General features: G+C 33.6%; 1 protein-coding gene across 12 annotated transcripts in view; it reads right to left on the minus strand.

Annotated features, from left to right (window-relative positions):
* Window positions 1-20,383, minus strand: part of Adgrl2 (adhesion G protein-coupled receptor L2) — a 176,311-nt gene that overhangs the window by 122,639 nt on the left and 33,289 nt on the right. For all 12 annotated transcript variants that reach the window (XM_042676653.1, XM_042676669.1, XM_042676662.1 and 9 more), the window contains exon 2: window positions 18,849-19,021. In XM_042676653.1, the coding sequence (XP_042532587.1) occupies window positions 18,849-18,921 (73 nt within the window). In that variant the 5' untranslated portion in view covers window positions 18,922-19,021. The remainder of the gene's footprint in view (window positions 1-18,848; window positions 19,022-20,383) is intronic.

Below are 20,383 nucleotides of genomic sequence, written 5' to 3' on the forward strand. Positions count from 1 at the left end.
CTCTCATTTGGCTTTTTCTGCTCAACTATGTTAGCAACATCTCAACTTTTGACATACTTACTTTTTGTTGTTGGGAGACAAGAATCTCAATACTTTCTACCCCAGCTGGCTCTGGTTGTCCCTGTATTGATGAGATCATCAGATCTCAGCCTTTTAAGTAACTAGGATTATAGTCTTGAGCCTCCTGTGACCAGCTTACCTATTATATTTTTGAGTATTAGTAACTTCACTAAACTGATTTCGTAAATTATTAATCAGATTCACTTTTCTTGTATTTCTAATCCTGATTCATAATCCACTTCAACTGCTAGCATTATCACTCACGATTACAGATATAAACGGCCATTTCTACCAGCACCGAGTTCATTTTCACCAAATGCTATTTAAAAGCAAAGCTGAGGAAAGCAAAGCCAGGTGATGATGAGGATTTCCCAATAACCAGACAGAGGCAGTTTACTGGGAAGGAAAGTATTCTTGGAAAAAAGGCAGTCTCTAATCCTGGGAGCAATGCATGATTTCTCCATCTTTAAAGAAGTGGTAAAATCCATGAGTTTTTCTTTCTTAAGATTTTTAATTGGGAAACTCCAGAGGCAGTACAAGGCTGGTGGAGTAACAAAGCTATCCTAAAGACAGATTATAGAAGGAGAAACCCAATAAGCCAAGAAGAAAGAGATTCAGAAAGATGAGCAAAATGCTAGTTGGGGGCAGAAAGAATGCAGGCACAAGTGGAATTCAAAATCCAAATAACTACGCAAGTAAATAAAGCCCCAGAAACTCTGGCTGGCCCAGATCTGAGATTCATGTTCTGTGACCATTTCTACTCCAACTTCTTTCTCTATAAGGGCCACAGGCAGTCTGAGTTACCCTAGATCAAACATTTATTAGTCTGTGGTCTTTACCAAAAACAAACAGGAATAAACCGTTTTTGTCTTTATTGGTAATTTGCCAAACCTCAGAAACAGTTCTGAAATCTCAATAATTCACACATTTTTTTTCAAAAATCAAGTATCACTGCATTTTTTCCAGATTGTTTCTCATTTGGATTACTGCCAAAATAGCAAAAGGACACTGGATAAATTCAGTTTACGTGTATATTTTCTACAGTTTAAATTTGTTTTGATTTAGCTGCTAAAAGTTAAAAAATACGAAGATCCCCCCAAAAAAATCAGCTTACTGACTATATAGAAAAAACTACCAAAATAATGACAAAAAATACTCACCTAAAGCTGAAAAGCATTTGCCTACTTCTTCCCACTCCCCCGGCCTTGAACTCCACATCTGGGCACCGTCCCAAACTCCCTAAACTTTTGTTCAAGGCTAGCACTCTATCCTTTAAGCTACAACACCACTTCTGGCTTTTTCTGTAACTAATTAGAGGTAAGAGTCTGAAGAGCTTCCCTTCCAGGTCTGGCTTTGAACCACAATCCTCAGATCTCAGCCTCCTGAATAACTAGGATTATAGGCATGCAACAGACTGCATCTACCTACTTTACATAAGCCTTCCATCTTTGCATCCTTCCATCTGGAACCCACAATAAGCTGTATGTATCACCTCATTTTTAGTGGCAAGTTGCTGTACACTCTACACTTTCTCCAGGGATGCCTTCCTCATGCTTTCTCAGCTGGCCAATTCTCCCTTATTCAAATATGTCTATGGTTTCAATTTCAGCTATATATTCCACTGATGTAGCATGATCTAGTTCCTTTACAGGTGTCATACTAATTAGTAAGTTCATTAAAAGTTAAGAACCATATCTATCAAGTAGCACAGCCTGGGCATTTGGCAGATATTAAATAATTACTGATGAGTTTCTAAACATTAATAGCTTTTTAAGAAAGGCATTTTTGCAATTTTATAAGAAAACACAGACTCCAGGTCAATAATTTGGACAAGTTAACTGGTAAATAATGATCAGAGTTGGAATAAATACACTTTACACTAAACCCAGCTGTCTTTGAATATAACTTTCGTAGGTCCGATGAGAAACTAACAGAAATGTAATTTCACCACAGAATATGCCAGTGAAAGGAGAGATCAAGTCAATACAAACAATAATGCCTCGTACTTAAAAGCAGACTGCATAAATCCTGTGAAATGTTCACCTCTATCACTGAAATGTGCTTAGTTGTAGAAGTGCCAGGACAACAATGTCCCAAAAAAAAAAAAAAAAACTACAAGAAACAACTTTCGGGGCTTAAGAATAACTACAAAAATACCTATATTTTGAGCACTTAGCACTTCATTATCATACCTCAATGTCAAGATTAGAAAAAAAAGAAGACAAAAAAAAGTAATCATTAATAGAAGAAAAAGCACTAAGAAAATTCACTGCCCTCGGGATAAGCAAAAGACAGACCATAAACCTTCAGAAAAATATTTATGGTAGTCAACAAAACACGATTAACATAATTAATGAAAGGATAATTCTGTAAAACAAGTTATTAAATTTCAAAAATAACACTGTTAAAAATATGCTTCAAGCATAAATTAATTTCAACACTACTTAGCAACAGCTTGTGATAAAAATTCGTAAGGATAAAATTTTAAATTTTGTTTTCAAACACCATAGTACTACATGGCAAAGGAGCTTTCTGAAGAAAAGTCTCATTATAATTCTATCATGTAGTATTAAATCTTTTCAGATCAAAAGCAAAAAAAATCAAAAAAATCTTCAATATTCTACTAAGCAAGAGCACTTAATTTACTTTCATTCTTTCACTATCTCTCAGAAATTTCACTCTTTATCCACATAGCTTGCAAAGCACAGTTTGTTGGTACTTCAAGACTCAAACATAAAGCCTAATTAAATGTTCTAGTTCTCTTAAAACACTGACTCCCACATCTTTGTGTTCCCCAGTATCTCTGGACCAGAAAATACTGACAGTGATTGTTCTCAGTACTTTAGGGGGCAAAAGTCTTGAAAGCCAAATCCGTTTCACACACATGGATATAGTGTTTCCAGTGTTCTATATGGCTTTCTTCTGGTACAAAAGCACCTGCAGTCTCTTACATTGTCCTGCTAGGCTTTCCTAAAAAAAAAAAAAAAAAAACACCTGGGCAGGCTGTTTACTAAAAATCCTAGACATTGGAAAAGAAGAGGGATAATTAGCAAATAAAACTATTCCTGGCACTCTCTCGACATTTGTACAGAACCCAGCTCCAAGCCAGCACCTGGTGAAGGCAACTGCTAGATGTGATAATTCCAATTTACACATTCAGCACAACATTCTGTCTGCCTGTCAATTTGAAACAGTTTCCTATTCAGTGATAACAGATACCCCAAAAGAATGCAGTGTTGAAATGCTGACATGAATTTTTTATACACCAAGTAGACCCTCTCTTCGGCACCAGCTGCATCTGCCTTCTTCACTCTTGGTATGGACTGACACTTCATTTCTTTTTCCTACTATACATAAAACTAAAAAAATGTACAACTGGCATTTAGAGTATATACAAAATATCAAATTCTCACATAAAATGAACACTAAATTTCCTTAAGTAAAAATAACTTAATGAAGATTCACTATGGCTATCTTTATTTATACAGTATAATACTTGCCAATTTCACAAACCATGATACTACATATTTCTACTAAATAGAGAAGTTACTAGTGTTTTTATTCCTAAGTTGATAGAGAAAAGAAAAGCATTAAACAGGAAGAAAAGTGACAGACACACACACAGAATGGTGAATTAGTTACGCACTTGAAAATGCTAAAATTCAAATATTATGGAACTTTACCTTCCTCCATGAATATACATATGTGTGTATGTATGTATGTATGTATGTATGTATGTATGTATGTATGTGTGTATAGACAGACAGACAGACAGACAGACAGACAGACAGACAGATAGATAGATAGATAGATAGATTTGGGGGATATTGATGCTGGTGCTGGGGTTTATACTCTGGGCCTTGGTGCTACCCCTAAGCTTCTTTTGCTCAAGGTAAGTGCTCTACCACTTGAGCCACAGCAACACTTCTGGCTTTTTTGAGTAATTTATTGGAGATAAGAGTCTCACAGACTTTCCTGACCAGGCTGGCTTTAAACTGCAATCGTCAAATCTCAACCTCCTGAGTAGCTAGGATTACAGGCATGAGTCACCAGCATCCGACTTAATTTTTTTAATAAATATTTCAGAAAGACAACTCAATCCTGTTAAATATTCAATAAATATACATTTTAGATATTTTCTTTCCTTTCATGCTTGAATGACAAATATAAAAATCATTAATTATGAAATATTAATATTTTCCAAATATATGAGTTTATAGTCATAAATAGCTCAGTGTAACAAACTGTAATTTCTCCTAGAAGACTGTTATCATTTGTTCTAACAATGTCATACTCATTTTCTGTTGTCCTGTGAAATAGGAATATATTCTTCTAAGTTATTTTCAGTAGTGTCAACCTTTCATTTAAGAACTCATTGACTTTCCACATTAAATCCAACTAATCAAGATCAAAGTTCAACAAAATGATGCATTGAACTGAGAAATTACATTATTGTTATAGAACAAGAAATGATACAACTGTACTCTGAAACATCAGATCAGTGTCCAACTTGTCAATGAAAACTTTTTTCTTTTCTTTTCTTTTTTTTTTGGTCCAGTCATGGGCCTGAACTCTGGGCCTGGGCGCTGTCCCTCAGCTCTTCAGCTCAAGGCTAGCACTCTACCACTTGAGCCACAGCGCCACTTCCGGCTTTTTTTTTTCTGCTTATGTGGTGTTGAGGAATCGAATCCAGGGCCTCATGCATGCAAGGCAAGCGCTGTACCACTGAGCCACCCCCACCCCCAGCCCAATGAAAACTTTTTTCTGAACAAATCTTTTAGTTCCTAAGTTCTCAACTCAAAAATGTTTCTGCCAGGCACCAGTGGCTCATACCTGTAATCCTGGCTACTCAAGAGTCTGAGATCTAAGGACCTTATCTCCAATTAACCACTAAAAAACTGGAAGTGGCACTGTGGCTGTAGAAAAGCTCAGGGACAGCTTCCAGGGTTTGAGTTTAAGCCCCAAAACCAACAACAACAACAACAAAAAAAAAAGTACTGGAGCATACAAGACTTTTTGTAAGTCAAATGCTTTCCTCTTCAAAGGTAAAATAGATTCAAAAAGTACATTCTATATCGTACTATGTATTTATTTCATTTGCTACCAAACACAAAATCTGCTGTTTTCCAAGACACACAAAAACAGTTAAATAAGGCATCCTTGAAAAAATGTTAAATATAGTGAACAAGAAATTCTGACTTCTTGAATATATATTCAAACACATTTACATGTAGATTTAAATGGAATTTATTAGTTTTAATATTGTAAGCTATAAAAAGGCATTTTGATATTAATAATAGTTACACAAAACATATATTAACTTACTACATTAGGTAAAGTATGTCTGTATAACATATAATAAGATATTATTACTCATTAAGAAGATAGCATTTCTTCCTTGTTATATTGAAACTTGAAAGATTTTCTAGTTTACTAAAAGAGGGAATTCACAGGACAAGATTACAAGGATCTTCCCAGTAACCAGAGATATTCATAACTCATCATTTTTTGAATGCCTTCATAATTACTTCTAAAGCAGTTTTCAAACCCTGAAAAGAAAATGACAATTCAGCAAAGTTCATCACTGGATTTCAAGTACTAACTTCCCTATTTTAATTCAGCATCAGTTACTATCCTGATAATTTTGCAGCAATATGGAAAGGAGGTAACTATCATTTGCTACAATTTAGTTTCGAAGCACATTTAAAAGTACACTCAGTTGTTAAACCTAAAGACTATTATTGCAAGCTACACATTCTGCATGCTCTTAACACTCCAATATTCATAAACTCAATATTATTTGTAGGTGACTATTAGTAAAGATACAGCCAGCCCCATGAATGAAATGTGGACAATTAAAAGATTGCTATCGCACCAAGTCTCCTTTAATGTTTTTCACTGAAATACAAGTGCCTACCTAAGCACTAAGAGAAACAAGCAAACAAAATATTGTCCTTGATACCTCATGAAATTTACTAAAACATATAAAGGAGATACTTAGAGTTTACTACAAAAAAAAGTACCTGTAAATCACAGTTTAGTGGCAATCATTTTATTCATAATTCCTGGTTACTATATTAGACTAGAGTGCTATATAAATTCAAAGGATTCCCATTTACTTTTAAAGTCTTCTAAAGATAGTCACTTTTGAGAATCTGTAACAAACTAACAAGGACCAATTAGTGATACAGCATGTGTGTATCTTTAAGAGGAAATCTCACTAGAAAACTAAAGTTGACTTTCGTTAATTTTATACTCCACTTTTTGGGTTTTGCTTTGCTCGTGGAAAACCGATCACAGAATGGACAATGACTAAATGTGTTGTCGATTTTCAAACACTACGGGGTATGGAAAGGGGGAGGGGAGAGGAAAAGAGGATGAAGAGGACTTAAGTGAAGTAAAAAGATGAGAGGCTGCTGGCTCTTGGTGTACTAAAATAGCTCTGAGACCTTACTGAAAATGCTTCAGTAAAGGCTCAAAAGGGCCTATTGATGCTGGCAGGTAAAGAATGTTAAAGAACGTAAATATATTCAAAGTAGGAAACTGAGTATGTATGGACGATGGGTGACATGGAGTCTCTCTGCAGGCTGTGGCACAATGTCAAACATAGTGTGTGCTTGCACTGCTTCTGTCTGCAGCCTGAGTGAGTCTCTCTGCTCTGTTCAATTGAAATGTTCAAATGAAACTACAGAATTAAAGAAGTACCAGTCATTTAATTTATTTATGTACATTTATCTTCTAAATGTAAATATTTAAAACTGTCAAGCAGCATATCAGGGAAGAAAAATACTTTGGAAGGTGTCTTTACTGTGACAAATATGTCCTTATCTTCAGTACTAATACTTTTATAAAGTATTAAAGTATTAAAGTATAAAGTATTAAAACTCATTTACAGAGAGGCTGGTGCCAGTGGCTCATGCCTCTATTCTAGCTACTCAAGTAACTGAGATCTGAGTAGCAGTGTTTAAAGCTAGTCAGGGCCCAAAAGTATGTGAGATTCTCCAATTAACTACCACAAACCCAGAAATGGAGGTCTGGCTCAGGCAACACCCAGGCCCTGAGTTCAAGGCCCAAACTGGTACAAACCCTTGTACACAAGAGATTCTTCAATTAACTACCACAAAGCCAGAAATGGAAGTCTGGCTCAGGCAGCACCCAGGCCCTGAGTTCAAGGGCCAACTGGTACAAACCCTTGTACACAGACCCACACAAATTATATATTTATTAATATTCAATCAAAAGTCACCCCCAAAAAGCAAAATGTAATTTTAAATCAAATATAAATTCATTTATTCAAAATTACTAGAAACATTTGTTTGGTCTTTGTCAGAAGGGTTTCAATTTTGTATCATTATGTTTTATACTTGCCCAATCAGTCGAACAAAAGTACTTTATGTAAAATGATTCTTTTAGTTGCCTTAGCTACAAATCCCTGCAGGTTACTATAATTGAAATCTACTCACGTAAGTTAGAAATAATTAGGGCCCCAAATTAAGCCAAACACAAAGTTAATTCAAATAGTCAGCTGCTGTCATTTAAATGGTTACGGGTTTTATAGTTGTTTAACATTTCTGAATGCTTTTTAATATACTTTGTTCAAGTCTCTATTTAGTAATTGAGTCCAAATAGATATGAGATCAAGAAGCAAAGATCCACTACCTTTGAAAGGAGAGTCACACCTATTCCTAGCTTTTGTCACCAAATGTTTTCCTCTCCATCTCTGCTATCAGTCAATTAGCAACACTGTTGAAAGAACAGGAGTGACAAGTCTCAAAGGCAAGCTTTCTAGTAAATAAAGCAGGATCTCAATCTGCAGTGAGTGCCATTAATGCCACCAAAATAAGCTTTTAAAAGCTATCAGGAACCCTCTGTATTTGCTTAAATACTGAAACAAAGCAAAGGATTAACAAGCTTCCTGCCGCAAGCAAACTAAAAGGAAAAGGTAATGCCCTAAACACTAGATCTGAAGAAACCCAGAACTATGATGTCTGTCTATTTTAATGACCACTGATAATCAGTGTAAAATAACTAAACAGTTAAAACTGTTTAAAATTATTAGAAATTATACAGTCTGATAACCAGCAATATCTAATTTCTCCAAAAAGAAGCTGCACTTTCAAAAAAAATTTTTTAAAGATGTGCTAGTAGCCATAAATTTCTGAAGATTATTAGAAAGTTGAGAGTTAACAAGATAGATCCTCTTATGGTAATACATGCTTGAAATCGCACCTACAAATACAGGCAGGAGGATCATGAGTTCAAGTCCAGCCCAGGAAAAGTTAGCAAGAGCTTATCTCCAAAACCAAACACAGGCAGCAAACAAAAGGACTTAGAGTTCACTGTATGTGTGAGGCCCTTCATTCAATCCCCCCCACAAAACAATTGGTCCTCCAGTAGTAAGAAAGAAAAAAGCCAATCTTTATATAGAATTTTTGGTTTTGCTTTTGTTCTGTGACAAAAGTGTCCCACTATGTATCCCAAGCTAGCTTCAAACTCATGACCCTTAGGTCAGCCTCTGGAAGTCTAGGATTATACTACACTCAAACCTTACTATGCTTTTTAATTTGAAATGGTAATGAATAAATCTCTTTTGACAATCCCCATTAAGCCAAACAATATTGTACACATATTTCGAGGTATACTTTTTTAATTCTTAAGTGAGAGGCCCAGCAGGTAGTAAAATATAATCACTGACTTGGAGCTGAACATGAAAGTCTAGAGGAAGAAAACTGGATTGGCCACAACTAGAATGTGGCCAAAGGGCAATCTAGGTCTTAGTTTCTTCATCACACTAATCTCCAGGTGTGATTCCAAACTAAAATTCTTTAATTCCACAGAATAAAAATTCTATGGTGCTTATACAGAATCTGTTTAAAATATTTACCTGCTTTAATTTTGGCTTTAAAAGCCTGAGTAGACTCATAAAAAAGAAAAATCTGTATTAACCTAAAATTAAACTAAATCATTGTCAGTAACCTATTTTTGTCTTTAACAGGACAAGCACAAAGACACCATGTCCTCTAAAGAAGAAATATTATGTCCATTACTTCAAAGAAAGCCGGTAATCTTTGATTATACTACAAAGTAGGAAAAAAAAAAAACCACTAAATGACCTTGCATGGATAAAATATCCTTGGCTAGTTTTACTGGCCAGCTTACTCACAGGTACTCAATTTGACATTCATATAGTGTTAACACGTCACACAGTATTAATGCTGAAGTGAAAATGACCACTGTACTTGGAAATTATTATAAGGATGATTATAATCAAATAGTGAACTTCTCCTAAAACCAGTTAAGGCAAGCAAATGTACACTTTTCCCTTCGTTACAGAATTACAAAATGCTGCTTTCAGTAATAAAGTTGTATTAAGATGTTATTAAAAGTAATTTATGAACAATAGAATGAAAATAGGACAGATCAACAGGGAATCCAGGAAAATGCTGGTGAGAAAGGGTCAGTCTGGACTGGCGCTCAGAGACCTTTCAAAGCAAATCAGCAGATAAAAGGTCAATACAAAGCACATAAAACAGGATTAGGCTTGTAACAAACTATAAAAATTTTCAGCCAAGTTTCAAGGTAGTTTGGTTCCTTTTTTAATAAAATGCATTATAAAATTGAAATACTGTTATTTCTATACTTCATCTGAGTTTTTTGGGTTGGGAACAAACCTTGATTTTTAATCATGGAAATTATCGTTAGAAAAAAATCAGATTTTTTTCTTTAGGCATAACATTTTAGTAACCAAAACTCCTGATACAAAATGTCCTGTCCCTGGCTCAGGACCCTCAGTGTCACCTGAGTCACCTTGGTAAAAACACAGGCTACCATGACCCATCCCCAATTTCTGAAATGAGATCTACATTGTGACAAAATCCTCAAGTGATTTACAAGTTAAATTCTGAAGAACATTCTAGACAAGTAAGATGGCTTTAATTTAAAGCAGCATGACCTCTCCTTAATTTTTGTCTCCTCTCACACACATCTCTTCCAGAATCTTCTATGCTCTGAATCCTTACATTGATACCACAGACAGACCTTCCATCCCCTATTCTAAGTCCTTTTACCAGGACACAAAATCTCATATGTCACTTAAAGCAACACAAAGGGAAAATTACCTAAAAAAAAAAAAATTTCCTTAAACAATTCAAATAACCTATACTACATGTCTCCTTTGTTTTACTAAGCAGCATCGCTTTATTACCAGCAGTCTACCTTTGGAAGTGGACCTCAAAACCCAACAGGAGTTCTGCACTATCTGCACAGGTAATCATCCTTAATATTAAAATTTTGGGCTCTCATTGTACCACTACCTTAAGCTATTTAACATGAGTTTAATACTGGCTTATTGCCGCAGAGTTAAGATTTTAGTAGTTGAGCACAAAATCATTTCAGAGTTTCTGATTTGGGAATGTTTGTATACATTAAAAACAACAACAACAACAAAAACTGCATGTCAGTCAGAATTCCAAAGTTTTAGTTCAGAGTAAATGGATTTTCAGATTGGAAATGCCTATCTATACAACAAAAAAAAAGAAAACTGATCAATAATTAAAGGAGAAACTAATGGTTAATATACACATACATCAATTAGACAAACACAAAGGACACCAGTAAACCATAGGAAGCACTCTATAAATAGGCAACAAAATACCTGCGAAGTTACTTGTATCTCTCTTTTTAACAGTAAACCCCAGCCCAAGATTAAATTCTGCATCCCTCTGATTAAAAAAAAAAAATAGATGCAGATTAAATTCTGAATCCCTCTATTTTTTCCCAAGGAAACTCATATCTCTTGATACTCTAGAATACATTAGAAACAATTTTATATTTACTATCTTTCAAAGTCCAATCAGTATCAATATCAGTTACTTTAAGTGGTTTTGCCAACTTCCTCTATTTTGTCAAATTTTGACCCATTAAATTGGCTTAAAAATACTTAATGTCATTAAAATTAAGCAACTGAAGAATTTAGTGGCTTGGATAAAAAGTAGAACCTGCTTATCATTAATGAACCTTAAATTTGATCATAAGCACTATTCAAAAAAAAAAAGCTGCAAGAGATAAAGCTCTTACCAAAAGTCAATATTAATTCTAAATTTACATTTTAGTCATATAGGAAAATGCAAGTGAATACTTTAACTGATACAAAGGTGAGATTTTAATCTGCAATTAGTATTACATTATAAATTCTTCTCATTTTAAAGTTTAACACACACACACACACACACACACACACACAAACTGCCAGGCAAACTAGAATACATTGTTCCTAATAAAAATAACAATGAACTATAATAATATAATCAGAAAAATTGAACAAAATAATTAACATCAAAATTACAATTACAAAAAAAAATTATACAAAAAACACAATCAGCCCCTATATTACAAACCTAACTTACAAAAACACTTTTTCATATGTTAATGCATCAGCTTTTTTTTTGTTTGGTTGGTTTGTCAGTAATGGGGCTTGAACTTTGGGTTTGGGTGCTGTCTCTCAACTCTTCAGCTCAAGGCTAGTGCCCTGCCCTACCACTTGAGCCACAGTGTCACTTCCTGTTTTCTAGTGGTTTATTGGAGATGAGAGTCTCACAGACTTTCCTGCCTGAGCTGACTTTGACCCTCACATCTCACCCTCCTGAGTAGCTAGAATTAGCTAGGATTACAAGCAGGAGTCACCACCTGCTAATGTGTCAGTTGTTTTAAAAAAAGTGTAAAGTATCTCTGGCTAAGGATGTAAGACTGACAATTTCCAATATAGAACTCAATGTGAACATTCACATAGCTCTTCATAAAAGCCGATTTGAGAGGGTGAAACTCTTCAAAAAGATATGTACTCATTACCTGACTTATGAATTGTAACTCCTCTGAACATCACCTTTAAAATAAAATTTATTTTTTTAAAGCCAATTTGGACTATGTTTGCATCACATCTTGGATATAATGATCAGATTCTTAGAATTCTAGACTCTGTAAATAACCACGTGTAAAGGAAGAAAATCATATAGGAGTATTTACTTTTCCTCACACTTGAAGGGAATTAGGAACACTGTCAACTAGCAGAAGAGCCATTATAATCCATGATCTAAACATAATGACATGATAAATTACCACATAAAAAAATCTGAAGAGTACATGTAGATTGAGAATTTAACTTTATTGTTTTATATATGTTGTGTTATTTATAATATCAAATGCATATTGGAGAAATTTTTTATAAAAAAGTAATGTGACATGCATGAAGGTCAAAGTATTATGAACTTTAATTTTTTCCTATTTTTTCTCACAAACGTGTCACATTCAAAATCAGGAAAAAAGAAAAGACATTTTTAAAAAAAATAAACTCTCAAAGCAAGAATTATGGCAGACATAAAAGCCAATCTCCTGAGAGTCCTGTGCTGATAAGGGAAGATTAAAAATGTTGTTTGTGCTTCCTGAAGCGCAGATACAGAATTCTCTTCTCAGCTTTACATTTTTAGCCAAGAGATTCCCAAGGCTGACTCTAGGTATTCTCTGAGAATCACTTCTGTCAAGTTGACAAAAGGAGTTCAAGAACAGGGTTGAAAGATGTCATGAGATATTCACTAATCCATAGTGATGTCTAATACATGTAGCCTGCATGGCTGTCATATGTCATTCTCTGTCATGTGAAGGAAGTGAGGAGGAAACCAAGAGTAACGCTGGGTACCAGGCATATGCTTCATCAGATGCTCCCTTAGTAGTATGACAAGCATATTTCAGTCCAACACCTCTTTAGTATTTTGCAAGAGAATCCATTTTTAAAGGCATACCAGATTCTACCTTCATTCTCTGATATGTCTAATCCCTTATATTGTTTTAGGCTCTAATATTACAACCTAAGTATACAGTACATAAAGAGTGAAACTCTTAATTTATAAACTGAAGCTAAAGCTCCAAAGTAGAAACTAACCTGTAATGAATAATTGGCAGAATTAACAGGTTGACAGAATTAAGATCCTTTAAATGCTGCTTTGCCTTTAAATGAAGCTACCTTTAATATATTACTGATTGTTTTAAATGTACAAAAACTGTGACAAATGCTTAATATTCATGTCAAGGCTAAATGTACTCCGGTATTTAAAAAAAGCTAAATTTTCAGAATACTGATTTATGAAATATTTGATACAATCTCTACTGCCACAAAACAGAGGCTCATAAAATTCAAATAGCCAAAGATTGTAATGTTATTGAGATCTATAGTAACTGATGTCACACACTTACTTATCAACAATACTTCCTTATAATACTTTCTAAAAGCTAAATAAAGGCTTTCCATTATGAGGAAAAGATGTAAAAGATGAATAAAGCAGAAAGTGGGAGAAAAACAAAAATAATCAACTACTGAATTTAATCTTCAGTTAAGAAACATGGCAGATTTTGATTCCAAATGCTAGCATATATAAGTGATCAAATTATAATCCAAGTGACTTTTATGCATCCTATTACACTTAGTTTTTAATTTTTGCAAATCTAGGTCACAATCACAACAAATTTACCTTCATCTTGAATCTCAATAGTAAAACTTTGTGGCATTTGGTTTTAGCACACAAAAAAGATCAACATCATACAATTTCTAAGTGGCTTTAAATTTTATATATGTTTTTGTTTTGATTTCTTTTTAAGACAGGTTCTTGATATATAGTCTAGGTTGCACTTGAACTCGCTGTTCTTCTGCCTCCGCTTTCCAAGTGCTTTGATTACAGGCATGCACCACGATGCCTGGCAAATTTATAATCTTAAAACCAAATTAGATCACTACCTACAGAGAGAAGGCTGCTGCAATCGAATTACATTCTACCCATAAAACCTAATAATAAAGAATATTTAAAGTGTTGTAAGAGCAATATTGTTATGTATTTCCTTAAGAATAAATTCACACTGGTCTACACTGAAAATATAAATAAAATCATTAAAAAACAAATGGCATTGTTCTGAATGGATATTCATTTACATAATTTGTGAGTTTATAAAATAAGGTTACATTTGCTATGCATCGAGCACAGATACTCAATTCCCATTAATTTAATGGGAGTTCTGACTCCCATTAAGTTTAATAGGAGTCATACAGCCAAATCCCCATGTACCTTGCTGAAAATTTACCTCCGAGTCTTCAACTAATCAAATGTACTGCAATGAACAAAAGTAGTCAATTTTGCTAGACTAAAAAACCTAAAACCCCTACCGTAAGTCAATTCAGCACTATTATAAAAATGGGCATCTAGTTATTTCCAACAAGCAAAAGAACAGGGTATTACAATGCAGAGACAAATAAAAGCAGAAGTTTAGAAGTGCTTATCTCTAATGGAAAATATATTGCTTTTGCACGGTGATGTGACTACTTCGATTTTCCTTTTCCTTAAGAGTGTCAAGCATTTTTTTTTATTATTTTTAAGTTCCTTTTCCATAGCACAGAATTATACCCAACCCTGACCAAAGGCATAAAAAAGAAATCTGAGACTACATAAACACTAACTTCAAGAAAGCAAATGGGTACTAACTTCTAAATCACAGGGAATCAAACCATAATTTTTTTCTCAGTGATAGAGTCTTGCCTAGCATGCTTGAGGCCTGGCACTTGGCACCTGTTAATAGAACTGCTTGCTGTCCTCTCCCTTGCTCTTAACATGCTGTTTAGGTGATAAATATAAATTGATGAATTGCTTAAAAAACGAAAAAGGCATTATGTTCTAAGCACTTAAATACATCAGTGAACAACAAAAAGTCCCTGTCATTATATAGCCAACATACTGTATAACTATGTATACATATGCACAATACAGATTTTATGTGTAAGTAAAAGTTTTTTTTAAAAAGTGCAGTATTGCGAATTGCTTAAATATTTTTAAAGTTTAACCATGGAGAATAGTTATCAAATCTTCCACCAAACTCAGACAGATTATTCTGAAGGAAATAATTTTCTGATTCACATTGAACCTTTGGATCTGCTTTTTCTTATACGAGGTACTGAAAATACTTTACAGACACATACCATATTTTAGCATGAGAACATCAATTCAAAAGACAATAGAAAATATGCTTAGAGTAACTGTACATTAAGCACTGGCAAGATACTATATCTACCACTATGTTCTTAAATGTTCTTGATTTATATAAAATAAATACGTAAAGCCATACTGACATATCTGCCATTTATATTAAGCATTATGTTTTTCTTTGAAATAAGTATAAGCAACAATGTCATTTGAGTTAATTAACTAAAATTTGGATTTATGAGATCTAATCACATACTCGTTGCATAAAAAGTTCAAACTGAAATCCATATTACTGTCTTTGCCGAGGAACCACTATTATTTGTAACTTGTCACTTGAGCAAGCCTTCATATGTCTGACTTAGGCTTGCCAGGGCTCCATTATATAGCATAATTTAATCCTCTAGGACACAAAGATTCAATTTACTTTCCTACTTACTGATACATGATTCCACAGTGGGATACTATGCTTACAAAAATTGGCCAAAATAATCAAAGCACACCAGGTTCTCAACTGAACTGATTTGTCAAGGGCTTGAGGTTAGCTCTCCAGGAACAAAATCAGTTCTAAGAAAAATTGGCAAAACATTTTTTAAAATCTGGTGTTAACAACAACATTCTGAATTTGCAAAATATTCATGCAAATGGACTGACAGACAACTAGAAGAGGAAATTATAAAAATTAAATCTTCTTAAAATTACCTTTCATTGTCATTATGTCTAAAATGCTTACTGATTTTCTCTAATGTGCATAAGAGGGTTTGGGGGTTATAGTTCAGTGGTAGCATATAAAAGGCCATAAAAATGAAAATAGAGAAAAACACACACAAGAATTACTACATATTTATAGGGCTTGCCTAAAAACAGATTAAGTGTTCTTTGCAAATTTGGAAGTATACTGCTCAAAGGTACAGACCTAAAACAAATTCAAAATGAGATATAGACTAAAATTATACCACAGAAAAATACAACCAAAACAGAAACACACAAAACTCAAAAAAGGCAGGCAGAAAGCATGGCTATTTTACTGTATTTTTTAAATTTAAATCTCAAATCAGTTGATATCAAAAATCTTAGTATCTGGTTTCAAGTGAAAAGTTGGAAGACTAGGAAAGCAGGTTAAATCCTGAAATGATACAACTAACTGTCTCCTGACAAACACTTTTCAATTTGTGGCAGCCTTCACTTGGCCTGCTGCTCTTTGGTTACTTTATCTGTTTCTTGGCCTCGGTAGGTGTCTGAGGTTACAACCCCAACATTAAGAACACCAGTTCATCAAATAAGAACTGTGCTTCATACCATTTTGGAATCCCCATCACCTGACTCAATATAGACACATTCAATAAATATAGGGTTGAAACTATAGAACACAATCTCATCTGAGTTTATAGGCAAGGGCCTAGAAACTAGTATGTACACATACGTACGTACACACACACACAAAGACATACATTTCTTAAGATTTTAAAAGCTAACTTTCATGCTAGGGCTCAGAAGAAACTTAATGGCTGAAAAATTACATTTCTATCTTCTTTCCTATGCCTCTCATACCTAACTTTGATTGGTTTTCTCGACAGGTGTTCAAAGACCATTATCTGGTTTCTGGCAATAAAGGGCTATCACATCATGCAAAACTTTTCTAAGACAAACTCATGTGATGCTGGATCAATGTTCTAACAGTGTGCACTGGCTGTGTACACTCTCACAACTAGCAGTGTGAATTCATCCCAGGTTCTCTTTTACTGGTAGGAGGGAATTCCTTCAAAAGCAACACCCCCTAGCTTGATATGCCAAAAAATGAAATTTCTCTTAACAGCAGATATGAATCCTGACCTAATAGGTGACACTAGAAATAAAACTGCAGTATCTCATGAAAATGCGACTGCTTGCTAGCTCCCCACCGAGCTAAACTACTGTGCCAGCAAAGTGGTCTCTATCTTGATTGGAAATTTTTTATTATTGAGCTAATGAGCCATTGGTCCACACCTGGAATCTTTTTTAAATGTATAAAAACATTCAAATATAACAGCAGGAACTAAGATAGTTTTATCCCCAAAAACCAGATGTAAAATTATAGACCATACATATGATTTTCATAATAATTCAAGCCTGAGATTCATATCGTTAAACTCAGTTTCTGCTTGTTTATCATTATACAGTATGATTCATTCAGATATTTTTAGATTTGATATAGCTTCTATTCTAGAGCAAAGAGCAACGTCACCTAGAAATAAAATATTAACTCATTTGTAACTTTCAAGTGACCTGAATCTATGTGAACCATCTATATACTTCCTGAATATAGAAGATAAGAATATTTCTATGTTTTTTATTTATTTAAATTACACCATTAAGTTCTAACAATACAGTAAATGGAGGAAACAGGGAAATTGGAAAGAATATGACAAAACCTAAAGTTTAGGAAAAGTAATTCAAATAAAATCCTTTCAGCAAAATTAAAATGTCTAATATTTTGAAGCTTATTACAAAGAATGGAAAAGGCTTCTATTAGTTGATAATACACTTCAATCTCCCTATCTCTCATTTTTTAATAGGTTTAAATAAGATTATTTAATCGTACACATAAATCTTAAAATTATAAACCATTTTAGTACTATTTCTTTGGGACTAAAAAAAATCCATGAAATTCATGTATATGAATTTCTCAGAAAATTGATATCCTTCAGATTTTAGAAGTTAATGTATTTTATGCCAATAACTATCATTATCAAGTAGCTATAAAATCCACACATCTTACCACCATATTTAACTTCTGTATTTAGTTAACCTTAAAATGCTCTTAAATGAATGTTATTTTCATATATAAATAATATTTAATATTATGGAAATAAGAGGCATTAAGAAATCTACAGTAATCAAGGAATGATAGTTATTTCATTAAACCCCAAAGTATATTTGTTTCTTCCAAAAGACAAATTAAGACAGTGTTGAAAAATACACTATTTCTAAATTTTACTAGTATTTAGAAACTAGGGGTATAGCTCAGTGATGGAGAGCTTACCTAGTCAAGTGAAGCCTGGAGTTCAATCTCCAATACCACAGTTATTTATTGTAAAGATACTGTACAGAGGAGTTACAGTTACATGAATAAGGTAATAAGTACATTTCCTATGAACACAATTATTTAAAGTAATAGTGGTCGACAAAAAACTCTTACCCCGGTCTTAAGTATATGGAAAATAGTTACTATATTTCGGCAAATTTCTACATGGGATTTCTGTATACACATATATACCTATATAAAGATCTAAAAGGACTTCTTTTAATATAACATGGCAAAGCAATATGAAAACAGGCCTTTCTAAAAGATACAAAAGTTTTATGTTTTTACAACTAGACAAAGCTGCAGAATGAAAGACTTCTGCATGACTACTAGCAAATATATGAAATTAAAAAGATGCAGTAAGATCATAAAAATTACTTTCCTACTTTTTTCTGAAGTAAATGTGGTCAATAAATTTAAAATATGTACCAAGTTAAGATTTCATTTAGTTCCCTTTGGCTTATTTACAATTGTATTTTATAAAGGTATATTTATATAGATTATATATAATATATTATAAAGGTATGTGAAATATAAAGCCAGCTGTCTAGTACTTTCTGTGACACACAGCAGTATAATGGAAATAATTATTCCCCCCAAAAAAATCAGCACTTATTTTTAAATTAACAATATTCTAGCCATTTACACATAAATAAAATTGTATCCTTTGAGTTCTGCTGGATTTAAGAAAGAAAATAACTGCATCTTACCTTCTGAATTTGGTAAGAAGCTGATTATAATGATAAACCACAGACTTCGCATTCTGCAACCAGAAGACACCATTATTGATTTCTTTAAATATTTTCTTTGTATTCCTTAATGAATCTAGTTATAAATGCCCAGCTTCATCGAACCCAGCAGTCTGCATCATTGATCCTCATATCTGAAAAAAAAAAAAAAACAAATTCATCATTTACTTTATGGTCCTTCTATGTCACAGAAAATGCAAAAATAACAACTCTATCCTCCCCTTCCTTTCTTAAGTTTTAAATGTATTTTGAGTCTATATCCAATATAGAAGCTGCCCCTATACAGTGGATATTTGGTGGATAATAATGACACATAAATAATAAGAATCGTAAGTTCTTCATAATGAAGTTTTTAAAAGACCATGAAAGCTTAGAAAGTCATTTCAAAACAATGCATTTGTCTCTCCTGATATGTATGTTTTTATGAAAGTACACTTAGCTACAATTTTCCTACTGGTGATAACAGGAATATAATCTACTACTCAATCTAGTATGTTTATCAAGTTCCCTTGCAAGATGCTACATAGGTAACGCATTTATTTTTCAAACTACGGCATATAGCTTTTAACATATGGGTGATATTTTTATAAAACGTAGGAACTTCTAGAGATCTCATTTTCCTAAACATTACATTTCAAATTGTTAATTATCTTATTATTAATTACTCATGGAAGGAGCAGTGAAATTTCCAAGATTTTCCAATTTCTTGTAGTATACTTGTTTTCTTTGTATTACATATAATTTTAAGATCAAATCTTCATGGTCAAGTCCATTAAACCCAAAATGAAAACCCAAAGATCATGATACAACTTCAAAGTTGTATCAACCTTTTAAAACCACTGGAATAAGGATATAATAAAGATACTAACCCCAGCTTGATTCTAATTCTGACCAGCCCAGAAAGGTCCAGTTCTCCAAAACAGGAGAGGGTAACAGTAACTTCAAGACTATGAGTTAATCAAGCCTAAGATAACATGAAATTAGGTCATTTGCTGGGTTCTGTTCCAGTGTTCTACTTTGTTCTAGGGTAGTATGGAGTCATACGGTAAACATCAGTCTTATATTACATACAAAAATAAAGGCTTAGTCTCCTAATCTAGCCAGTAAGTTAAAAAAAAAAGTTTAGGAAGGAAGGCAGGAAGGAAAGCAGGAAGGAAGGAAGGAGGGAAGGAAGGCAGGAAGGCAGAAAGGCAGGCAGGCAGGAAGGCAGGGAGAGAGGGAAGGAATAAATATCTGATGGATATATAACACACCTCTATATGCACCAATTGGTTCATTCTACTTGATTTTACACAGTTCCCATACCTTAGTCAAAAGACAACATAAAGGGAAACCACAAGTGCTGTGGTAAAGTTCCTATCATAAAATTCAAGGTTTTTACACATACAACTCAGACAGATCATTCCTATCTCATTCCAAAGAATAATTTCTAACATCTACATTTTTGTTTAATGATCTGTTCAGGCAAACAGAAGATCCCATTAGCTGCTACAAGT

This window comes from Dipodomys spectabilis, unplaced genomic scaffold (assembly GCF_019054845.1).
Source record: "Dipodomys spectabilis isolate Male_0828 unplaced genomic scaffold, ASM1905484v1 ptg000002l, whole genome shotgun sequence".
Lineage (NCBI taxonomy): Eukaryota > Metazoa > Chordata > Mammalia > Rodentia > Heteromyidae > Dipodomys > Dipodomys spectabilis.